An 11147-nucleotide genomic window follows, 5' to 3' on the forward strand; every position below is an offset into this window, starting at 1 on the left:
TCAAGAGTATTGTAATTTTTTTTTAAATTAAGAATATTATTTATATCGGTAGATTTCATACGAAGCTTGTTGTGCTCAAGCTATTGCAACTTATGATTTAAGTGGAAGACATAATCATAGAATTTGTCAATGACAATCATTCAAGGGTTTTGATCTTCCAACTCACACTTCTTATTATCTTTTTGTTTTTTTCACACGGATTCTACACGAAAATCATATGTGTATGTACATATATATAGGATATAGCGAACATTATACACTTCAACTTATATACTTGATATTACTAAATCTAACGTAACATTAAAAATATATATAGAGGTAGACTGTTTACTAATCAGTTACAATTCATTATGTTATAAAAATTACGCAAATAAAAATTTATAACTAATAAAATATTGATACAAATAAAAATTTATCATTAACATAACGAGAAATGACTGTAAATAAAAAATTATAAATTTAAAATAAATATAAATATATATATATATATATATATATAGTGAACATATTAAATAAATATTTTTTTGCTATAAAAGTCACATGTTGAATGTTGTCATATGTTGACAATACAAATTTCAAACAAAGTTTATTTTATATAATTAATATATGATCAAAAAATGGAAACTTCTCATATCCCCCATTATAATTATATATATATAACATAACTTTCAAAAAGATTGACTTATAAAATTAATCTAATAATAATACTTCATAATTGCACATGTTGGGTTGCAATTTGAATTATAATTTTTTAATAATTGTTAATTAATTTTTTGTATTCTTTAATTATAACATAGTATATGTAAATTTTATACAAAATAAAAGTCAAAACTTAGACTTTTGAGTAAAGTAAAAGTTAAAATAAATATTTGGGTTAAAACCCATTTTAAATTTTATGCACATTTCAAGTACTATGACAAGTTGGTGTTAAATTTCGGTTTAAAGCACAAATTATTGAGTTTGAGATGTGCAAAAAATGGCGATACATCGGTATTCTGAGAATATTAATACGTCATTGACAAGTAATTTCACACCATACGTTATATTAAGGGGTATTATATTTTATAAAAAAATATTAATTAATAATTATACATTCTTTTAATAATAAAGTATAAAAAAATATAAAATTCAGTTCAAATCCATTTCTTTAAATAAAAAAATATTTAATTATTTAATATGATAAAATTGCTTTAATTATCATTATAATCAAAATGACCAGTAGATTGTTATAATCTTATTAAATATAAATATAAATATTTTATTTTATAATAATTAAAATTATATATTATTATTTATTATAATTTTTCGTATATGTTGAGAAAGTTAAGTACGAAGTAAATTATTATTAAATTTATAATCGTCTTTATATATGTTATGAATTTAGAATTTTCTATTCGATCCATCTCATATTTCGTTAATTATAAATTTTTATCTGCATCATTTGAAGTAGATAAAATTTTAATTTATCCCATTTATTATATAAAATATATATTTATTTTGTAAATTAAAAGGGAAGCCAATAAAATATGTGCTTAAATTGTATCTATCTATATTTATATCAATTTTACACAATTCAAATTTTCATTGGAAACGATTTTCAATTTTTAACAAATAGTTTTGTAGTGATGAGTATCTCTCTCCAATTGGTTTTATGATTAAATTGTAGTATCTGTAAGTATATCTATATATATATATATATGTATATAAATGTACATAGGCTTAAAGAAGAAAGGAAACTGAAATGGGTATACTCCAAAAATGGGGATGATACAATTATATATAGAGTTTTTATATATTTACACGTGCAGGAGCAAGATATTTTTTTTAGTAGATATTTTGTAAGAGAAAAAAGAAATGAAAAGACTGGAGGTTGATGTCTTGGGGTTCTTCTAATCCCAAAAAGAGTTTTCTCAAAAATCACAAACCCAAAATACCAAAATCTGAAATCTGAACCACCTGCTCTGTTGAATCACGTTAATGGAGACCTATTCACTTCTCCCGCTATCTCAGCTCTCGTTTTTCTCGCCAAAACTCCATGAAACCAGAGCTTATCCTTCTTGGCCCTGCAACCAGAGGAGTGTCTCTCGGTCGTCTCGCTTACACTGCCACAAAATGTATGTCCCTGGTGGGTACTCTCTCTCTCTCTCTCTCTATAATATATGTATATATAACATGGGTAATATGTATATGGTAATTCTATGGAGGGTTTTTTTTGGAAGCAGGATTTGGGGAAGCATCACCAGAGAGAAAAGCAGCTAATAACCTCCATAACTTCTTCAATTACACTGCAGTGAGGATAGTCTCTGCACAGCTTCAGGTTCTTTCTTCACCTATATATATATATATATATAGCTATCATATCCACATGTTTTGTTTCCTTTACTGTTAAATCTATTGGCTTGTTTTGTGTTCTTTCAAGTTGGGTAAAAATCTTCATTTATGCTTGATTAGTGCATTTGCAAGATTGAACTTTTTCTTTACCATGTCTAAAAGACAGAATTTTTTTAATTTGATAGAACTCTTTATACCCAACTAAAGAGCTGTTAGTCGATTAGTGAATATGGTAGTTATGCAATATGGTAGTTATATGTATATTAACTACTTGGATCAGTAGTTTCAAACTAAATTTTGTATGTATTTGTGAAATGAATCAAATGCAATAAAGTATAATTAACTAATTATTTGACTAATTTGAAACTAAATTATGTATGGAGAATTGTAATTATGTATGTAGGGTGATTTTATCCGTTAATTAAGAGTTATTTTCGAGATCAGAGTTATAACCCGGAAGCATACGACGAATTGATGGAATTTCTCAATAGACACTCGTTGAATGATGGAGACAAGTTCTGCGCGAGTTTAATGCGAGAATCTTCAAGGCATAAGAACTTAGGTATTATCTAAAACGCCATTCTCGAGTAGACATAGTTTAATCATTTGTTGATAATCGTAGTATATATTCTTATTGAGTAAGGCTACAATCTTATAGTTGTAGAATTGATGAGGTTAGTTTGTTCAATTGGTTGTTGCAAGCATATTGAGATGGCATTGTGGTTAGAATGATGAGGATGTGACCTAATTTTTTTATTCTTCTCTTATTTTCACGATGAATTCCTCGTGGTTTGATTTATGAAACGGCATCAAAATACCAGCTCTACGAATTTTAGAGGTTGGTGTATTATGGTAGTTTGCTAGTCTTCTGCATTGCATTCGAGTAGTTAAGACAGCATTATGACTTGATGTTATGGCATCTTCGTGCAGGTTCGATCTGCATACTGTAAGAATGATTTCGAGTGGGATAACTTGAAGCGCATAGCTTTTAAGGTTCGGATTCATTTTTTTTTTTTTTTTTTTTTTCATTATTTCTTTGATGATCTTCTTACATTCTGGTATTTTCTGTTTGTTTTCTGCAGATGGTTGATGAGTCTAACACAAAACTTATGAGGGAGTATGTGCTGGAAACCAGTCATGTAGAAAGTGAAAGTGAAAAATGAGCATCATTTTCCAGCATATCTGAATATAATATACCTGTATAGCCAAATGTTAGTATAAACAGGACAAAGTTATATAAATCATCAAAATCTGTAAACATTATTTCGACATGATGAAGATCCTGGACATCGGTAATGGATGGTAGCTGCTATGCTTATCGAAGGGCAAAAGATGAGGAGCCGTTTCAAATGAGCGACAAGCAAAATTATCAATTCAAAGCAGTGTCTAACTCAACCTCTTTTGCTCTTTTCCTCGGTCTGCTCTCATCTGTACGAATTCGATGTATCCTCATGGCACAATAATCATTGACTGATTGTTATAGCTCTCAGTTGCATAATTATAATCTATACTATTTGAAGATTCTAACAATATGAATGAATGATAACTGTGAAAGAATTAGGCTTCCAGGAACCTGGGATTGGTTGGATGTGTTCTGGGTTTTCTTTTATTGAATGAATGGTATTGGAAAATGCTATTTACTTTTTCAAAAGGAAACTATAAATGTTTTTATGAGAGAAGAAAATAAAAATATGAAAAACAAAAACAAGAACAAAGAGGCAAAGCAATGGGGCATTGTACATTATACACATTTCCTTTTATCAGTTTTTTCATTTTCCTTGGAAATGAAATCACATTACTGCATCTTCCGGCCAAGGAGAAAGTAATGAGATAGAATGATTTGAACCTCCAACCTCCAATGTTTTTCTCCATTGACGTAATAGAGAAAAATGTGACCCGGTCCCGTTTTCCTTTCATCTTTCTCATCATTCCACTTTTCCTTCTGACCAAACTACCTGCTGAAAGTCAAGTTCATCTATCACTTATTAACAAACAAACAAGGCAAGTAGGGGAAATCCATCTTCAATCAATCAGTTTTTGCTTCATTGTCGCTTAGTGGCTGCAAAAGGAACCAAAAACGAGAGTAAAGGATCAACAATGGGACTTGTGTATCCCTGTCATCAATGAGAATGTATTGCATAATCCCAGTCCATAGTTAACATTGTTGACAAAAGATCTTTTGACCGGTTCATCATCAACAATTCTTACATAGCACCAGATCATGCAATAGTTTTTCATCAAATAGTGTGACAATATATTACCTCAATGTAGCATCTTACATCAGATGAAGCATGGATATGGCCAGTGCTGAAATACGACTGAGCATATTCTTCAATATAATCCAACCTGCAATTCAATGATCGATATCATTCATCCTCGGTACATGCAGCTCAAATTTGAAGCCTCAGTCCCAGTTAAAATCTTTATGTTCAATGGAACTCTAGTACGTAGAAACAACTTGACATCCCCAAACAAATTTTACACTAACATTTACAGTTATATAAACCAAAGGGCAGGATCTTAGTTTTCTTGCCTGGTGATAAACAATATGATTTTGAAAGAAAAAAAATTGTTTGCTCAGACTTTGAGGGGAGAATTACCTGTAGATATAGTTCACCATGATACCTCCACTTTGGTCAAGGCCTTTCTCTGATCGATCGGCCATCCAATTTATTCTTTCAACCATCTGTTTCATTTTTGTCAAGAGTGGAGGTAAAAGGAAAGAACCAGATTAGCAAAGTAATTTTCAACTTTGTGAACATTTAGTTGTTGTGTACGTGTATGAATCTCTTCAGTCCATCGCAAGTAGCTCATCCTAGGTAGCAGTATTGCTAAAAGGTGTTTATTTTGTAGTGTATATAGATCAAATCCTTCCTGGCGGCAATAAACTACCGATTCTGCACGTTATAGCATTTCTTTAGGTGATCCAAATATGAAAATAGCACTTACTGCCCCATTTTGCAAGTGGAAATTTGCAACAGAGTCTAGAGCTTTCCCTCTCTTCTTCTCTCGTAGAAGGTACCTATTATAAATGACAAATACTGTGAATTGTAATTCCGAAAGAAGAAACATAAATCAAGTTTCCTCATTTGCTTCCATATATATAATTTGTCTCCAACCACAAAAATGATTATCCATAATTCACTGTCAATTCATTAAATCCAATCCCATTCCTAGTTCATGCCCCATCTCTTTTGAACATTAATTGTTTTCTTAAACAGAAAGCATGTAACTAGATATGTTCTACAATCCAATATCATCATCATATCAAATCACAATTCTTTGAACATAAATCACAATTCTTTGAACATCAACCATCACAAATTCAGGGATGACAGTTGCAAACAACTTTTGGAACAAAAATTACCTGGCACACAGTCGCATTAAAGGGGGTTTCAACACCAGAAGCAATGTCGGTGAAGTAGTCCACTTATTGTGTCGTGATGTCAACAAGTTAAACATTACCTCCATACCATTTTTCCCAGCATTAAACTCCCTGCAAATTAAAATATTATCATTATGCTCCAAGTCAAAATAAGACTCTATATTGAAAGTTATTATAGTCCAAAACCATTAAGCTTTTCATCTCTTTACTTCTTTTAATCCAGAGATTTTCCTTAAAGCACAAAAGGTCAAAGCCATTTCTTAAAAACAACTAAATTGGTAACTCATCCATTTTACAGCTTTGATGGAAAACAATGAAGCTTACTCAGCTATTTTCATAAGTTCCTCTTCTTCATCTGGTTGGAGTATGTTTTCCCAAAAAGCAGAACCAGATATGGCAGATGGATGTGCAATGTCCTTTACGTCATCAAGCCTTGACTGAGATGACAACTTAGACAAGAGCCATGGCATGTACCCTGGAATTGGGCTGAGTGTTGCAAATGTCTTGGTGGGGGGGGGGGGGGGGGGGGGGAAGAGAGAGAGAGAGAGAGAGAGTCAACATGTAATACCAGAAGGGAATCACAGGAAACTATATGGTTAAACATCATAGGGTGCATTGTGCATCAGACGATTTTGTGTTCCTATCAAAATTTATATCCAATTCCCTCTTGTTTATTTTGATAGCATCGCAACGTTGTACTGATTCATATAAGAAACTACAGCAACTCTTTTACCTCTTCTGATTTTGCATTGCAAGTTCTTGCCACTCAACCTAGTCTTAATCCAAAGAAGAAATGAAGATGAAAGAAGCAACTTACAGAAATATGGGGCATATCTCTTTTCACCAATGTAATCACACGTTTGATAAGAAACTTCCCCAAATTGATCCCTGCCAAGCCAGGCTGAGAAAGTCAAGAAGCATGAAATCAGAAGTTGGTTGATCATTATTTGAGAAACAGATAGATTGCCTACAACTAAAATGTACACTACTATGTGAACAACCAAAAAACAGGTGAGTCAAGAACTTAGAAGCTAACAACATATATTTCATAAAGAAGAAAATCCTGAACCAAAATTTATAAGAGATCCAAGCAAGGCCATCATATATTTCATGAGAAGAAACATCAGAGCAAGAAGAGAGGAAAAAGGCTCCAAAATTATGAACATTTGACATTTATTCGACATATATAATATAATAATAATGAAATGAGAAAATAAACTTCTAGGCACGAAGACATAAAATCACATCCACATTACATATTTGACATGCATTTGTTGCTCCTATCAACTATTTATGCAGACAAAACTAAAAACAAACTTAGAAACAAATTTACCTGAGTTGACGATATGGAATAAAATAGTGCACATGTCACCTCGTTTTCTGGACTAGGAGGATCATCCCACAACACTTCCTGCCGTTGCTCTCAACAATTTTTTAATGATCACATGTAAGATAAATTTTGAAAGGAGATACTAGCATGAAATGAAAACTTACCTGTATTGTCTGAGCCACAGTCTTCAATAGTGCAACTTCAATAAAAATAAGAGGTTCGCCTGAAACAATGGAAAGGTTTCATTTCAGTTTTTGTGTACATAACCAATAAGCAATATGGAGAAATACATTTTCCATCTCCACGCAATGAGAAAATGCTAGTACTACTTGTCCCGTGTTGTTTAGATTGAGCTTATATTTCATAACATTTAATGAACACACCAAGAAATTCCTTTCCCTTGGTATTATCCATACCAAACTCATAACTTCTGCTTATCAGTGATTTCTACCAAACATCTATCATTGTTTATCCACTCAGGATTCAAGCCCCCAACTTAGACATGTTTCCTCAATCTACCATGACTTGGACATATAAAAGGAATAACTAGCAGTATATTGCCAAAGAGCCCGGAGCTTTAAAAGGCACACAAGTTAAAATTTGAAGTAATAAGTTCAAGAATGCTTTTTTAGATTGAACAATTATCAAGTGAAAGCTAAAATAAAAAGTCAAAACCATGTTCTCTAAGTAAACATTATGCCAAATGCAAAACCAAGTAGCTATATCTCTCTCTTTGTTGTAGAATCTTTAAAATTGATAAAAATTACAATAAACCTATGCAATTGATAAATACACTACTACTGTGTGGAAAAGTTGTCAGGAATTCCGAACCAGGTATGGCTGGATGAAAATATCCGAAACAACGGCGGCCAACTCCTAGCCTTCTCTTAAGATCTATCAGATTGCTGATTGGGTGCACAGCCTATAATAACAAATTATAAGGGAAAAGAAAGATTGACAATGCAACACAACGTTGAAATATATAAATAGTAAGGCAGGGATGAGAAACAGACTTCGTAAGCCACAATTTTCTCCAGCAAAGAAGCAGCATCATCCCAGGTAATCTGGTACAGCTCTAAAGCAGCAGGACTAAGCCAAGTGCTAAGTTTCTCTTTTAGATAGGAATCTAGTGCTCGTAGAGATGCAATATTTTCTTCACTGCACAGTTTTGGAAATAAATTCATAAACTGCTGTATTCATCCTTGTGCTTTTACTATTTAATGCAAAAACCAGTTCTAAAATGGTTTGAGTACAAGAAGTAGTAAAGAAAACTAATTAAGAGAAAACAAGCTGAAGCTTTAAGGACCATAACCTTACGCGAGATGTGATAAAATATCAGCTCGAAGAATGGACAAAAACTTCAACCCTCCAGGATGTGTGTTTAATCGCTCAAACAGAACTTCATACATAGGCTTGAGAGCATGTCTCAAATTCCGCTCAACACGATAGAAAGAAGCAAGCAAACCGTCCTCTTCAATGCTCCCTAATTGAGTTTCATTGCCTGAAAGCAAAAAATTTTAACAACCACCAATATTCAAACACAAGTACAGACAAGCCTGCATCTGCATGTTATTTCCACATATAGATATCCACTTTGAACAGTAATAGACAAACTATCAATACAAAACTCACTATTGGGAAGCTCAAGTCCAAGATATTGCCTGATCAGTTCACGAACTTGTGTCCTATCAAGATCATACTCTTTGGCCAATACAAGCAGCAATTTTCGGCGACTTTCATGAGTAAGGCTAAGATAACCCTACATGAATGATCATAGCATCACGGTAACTAACAACACTCCTATCACATCTCCCAAACAAATCATTTGGTCAAGCTACAATTTACCTCTGAAAATTCACTAAGCACCGCATCTAAAACTTCTGTTTTATTCATTGATATCGCTGAGTGCATGGATTCTCGCACTAAATCAAATCCCCTACCAACAACATTAATATAAATTTTTTAACCAACAAAATCCACCAATATACATATAGGTACATACACATACATACATGCATAAATACATATATATATACACACACACATCGATATATATTTTACAGACTTCTCTGTGTCCTTCGAGGTATTGAGCTTGCTGTTTCCAGCTCCGCTAGCATGTTGTACAACATGATCATTGGAGTGGTTACCTTGAAGGTTGGATGAATTATCGTTCTGTTATCAGATTTTTATGTGAATAATTCGAAATATATATTTCAAAATATCGAACTGAATTCATCTTCAATTAATCAAAACTACAGCTGTTCATCAAGGACTGTTTTAATCAATATACATACACCTATAAGAAAAAATACATATAATTGGAACAATTTGGAGCTAAAATCCGGATTAAGGTTCCATGAAGTCAAAATTAACAAAACTATATGAAGATAATTGGAATCATTAACAGAACTTTGGTATTCAACAGACTCACCGGCAGAGGAGAGAGCGCGAGCTTGCTTGGATCGTTGCGTCTCATTCTTGCTCGCATGAAAATTGCTAAAACTTTCTTGTTCATATCTCATCAAATTTCGAAAAAGAAAAAAACAGAGAGAGAGAGAGAGAGAGAGAGAGTAAACGTTGAGCTCACACTTTCCTCGACTACTTGTTTCTCGTCGACGCCAGGCGAAACGATTTCAGTTGCTTGATCCTTTTACCTTCCTCGAAACGCTGCCGTTTTGGTTTTGAGTGAACGGCGTCGTCTCAATTAGCTCTCTTTCTTTTTTTTTTTTTAAGGAACGGCGTCGTGTCGTCTCTGCATTGCCGAGCGACCGCAACGACCACGTTTTGGGTCTTCTATTTTTGTCCCTTCCCATTGTGTGATCCGACGATGTGTCCTGCCTGCATCACTGCGATAATCACGTGTGGTGATTGATTGATTTGATTGATTAAAATTATGGGTCGTATAATTAGACACTTGCAATTTGCAAATCCACCTGAATAATAATAAATAAAAATTCCATTTTAAAATAGATTTATTATTATTTTAATATTGATTAATAATATATATATAATACTTTTTAATAAAATTAAAAAATAATTCAATTTTAGTATATAATCTATGGTGAGGACACATGGGTCATGGTTCTTAGATTTGGTAGATTGGAAATTTTGTGTACAAAAAATCCATCCAATTTATGGGCTGTACTAGGACTTAGGAGCAAATGCAATGTCGATGTCACGTGTCACGTACCATTTGGCCACAAGGTTATGTTCCCCAATTATAAAAAATAATTAATAAAAAATATTATTAAAATATTTATTAATGAAAATTATTTAGTATTTGATAATTACATATGTATAATAAAGTGGTATTATTTTAATAAAATTAAAGAGTTACATGTTTGTTAAAAATAATTTTCAATTTAATGTAAAAGAATAATGGAGGTCATGTGTGGTCTCACTTTTGATGCAGATCTTACTTATAATTCAAGAAAATGACAAAAACAAAGTGGATTTTTGACAACTGGTTTTTGATTCTTTGCTCCCTTCCGTATTTATTTTTTCATAATATATTATTAATCAACAATAAAATAAAAATTTCTAACCACTATATTTGATGACCAAACAAGAGATCACTGAGTTATTATGCTACATGTGGAGAATTTGGCTCGAGAGGAATGAATTTTTGTGGTCAGAGAAGTTTTTCGTGGATCAAACTTCTATTCACTTAATGGCAACAAGTACGGGAAGTCATATAGAGGTAGCAAGCGCCCCAAGTGGGATTTTAGAAGTATAACGTGGGTGATATAATTTCAAGAACATGATCCAAAGCGGAATACTGTAAAAAAGTACTTGAATGAATTTATGAGTAGTGAAAGTTAAGTAAAAATTTAGTCAAAATAAATATAATAAAATCTTACCCAAGATACTGAAAAACAATTATACAAATATACTAAAATTTTTAGCGTGAAAAACTCATTCAATGTGAAAGATAAAAAATCACGAGACTTTTCATGATCCAAAGAAAAAGAGTTTTACTACACAAATTAGTGTTTACAGTAACAATAAACAACCACTATAATTCTCAAATAAATATTTAACAACAAATCAACCAAATAACAATAGATAAACAAGATAATTGAGAAATATCACTAAAGCAGC

At 32.3% G+C, this 11147-nt stretch overlaps 2 protein-coding genes across 5 annotated transcripts; one reads left to right on the top strand and one right to left on the bottom strand.

The window, feature by feature from the left end:
* Window positions 1-1730: 1730 nt before the first annotated feature.
* RBCX1 (Chaperonin-like RbcX protein) lies at window positions 1731-3861 on the top strand. Its single transcript, XM_088207518.1, has 6 exons — window positions 1731-2125; window positions 2223-2317; window positions 2776-2893; window positions 3153-3169; window positions 3262-3324; window positions 3414-3861. The coding sequence occupies exons 1-6, from the start codon at window positions 1978-1980 to the stop codon at window positions 3492-3494; spliced, it is 522 nt and encodes a 173-aa protein (XP_088063644.1). The 5' UTR covers window positions 1731-1977; the 3' UTR covers window positions 3495-3861.
* Window positions 3862-4046: 185 nt separating this feature from the next.
* On the bottom strand, window positions 4047-9682 carry LOC110824696 (malonyl-CoA decarboxylase family protein). Of its 4 annotated transcripts, none has more exons than XM_088207515.1 (16): window positions 9478-9682; window positions 9112-9218; window positions 8892-8982; window positions 8679-8805; window positions 8364-8547; window positions 8060-8204; window positions 7878-7968; window positions 7211-7269; window positions 7050-7127; window positions 6534-6617; window positions 6041-6219; window positions 5699-5827; window positions 5281-5353; window positions 4932-5017; window positions 4593-4677; window positions 4047-4390 (listed from the first exon to the last, which is right to left on the bottom strand). In XM_088207515.1, exons 1-16 carry the CDS (start codon window positions 9559-9561, stop codon window positions 4358-4360), a joined length of 1635 nt encoding a protein of 544 aa, XP_088063641.1. In that variant the 5' UTR covers window positions 9562-9682; the 3' UTR covers window positions 4047-4357. The 4 variants fall into 4 exon arrangements, with proteins under 4 accessions (XP_088063641.1, XP_088063640.1, XP_088063642.1 ...); XM_088207514.1 differs by having other exon boundaries at window positions 9091-9218; XM_088207516.1 differs by lacking the exon at window positions 9112-9218 and having other exon boundaries at window positions 9478-9623.
* Window positions 9683-11147: the final 1465 nt, after the last annotated feature.

This window comes from Carica papaya, chromosome 7 (genome assembly GCF_054855325.1).
Source record: "Carica papaya isolate Zhongbai chromosome 7, ASM5485532v1, whole genome shotgun sequence".
NCBI lineage: Eukaryota > Viridiplantae > Streptophyta > Magnoliopsida > Brassicales > Caricaceae > Carica > Carica papaya.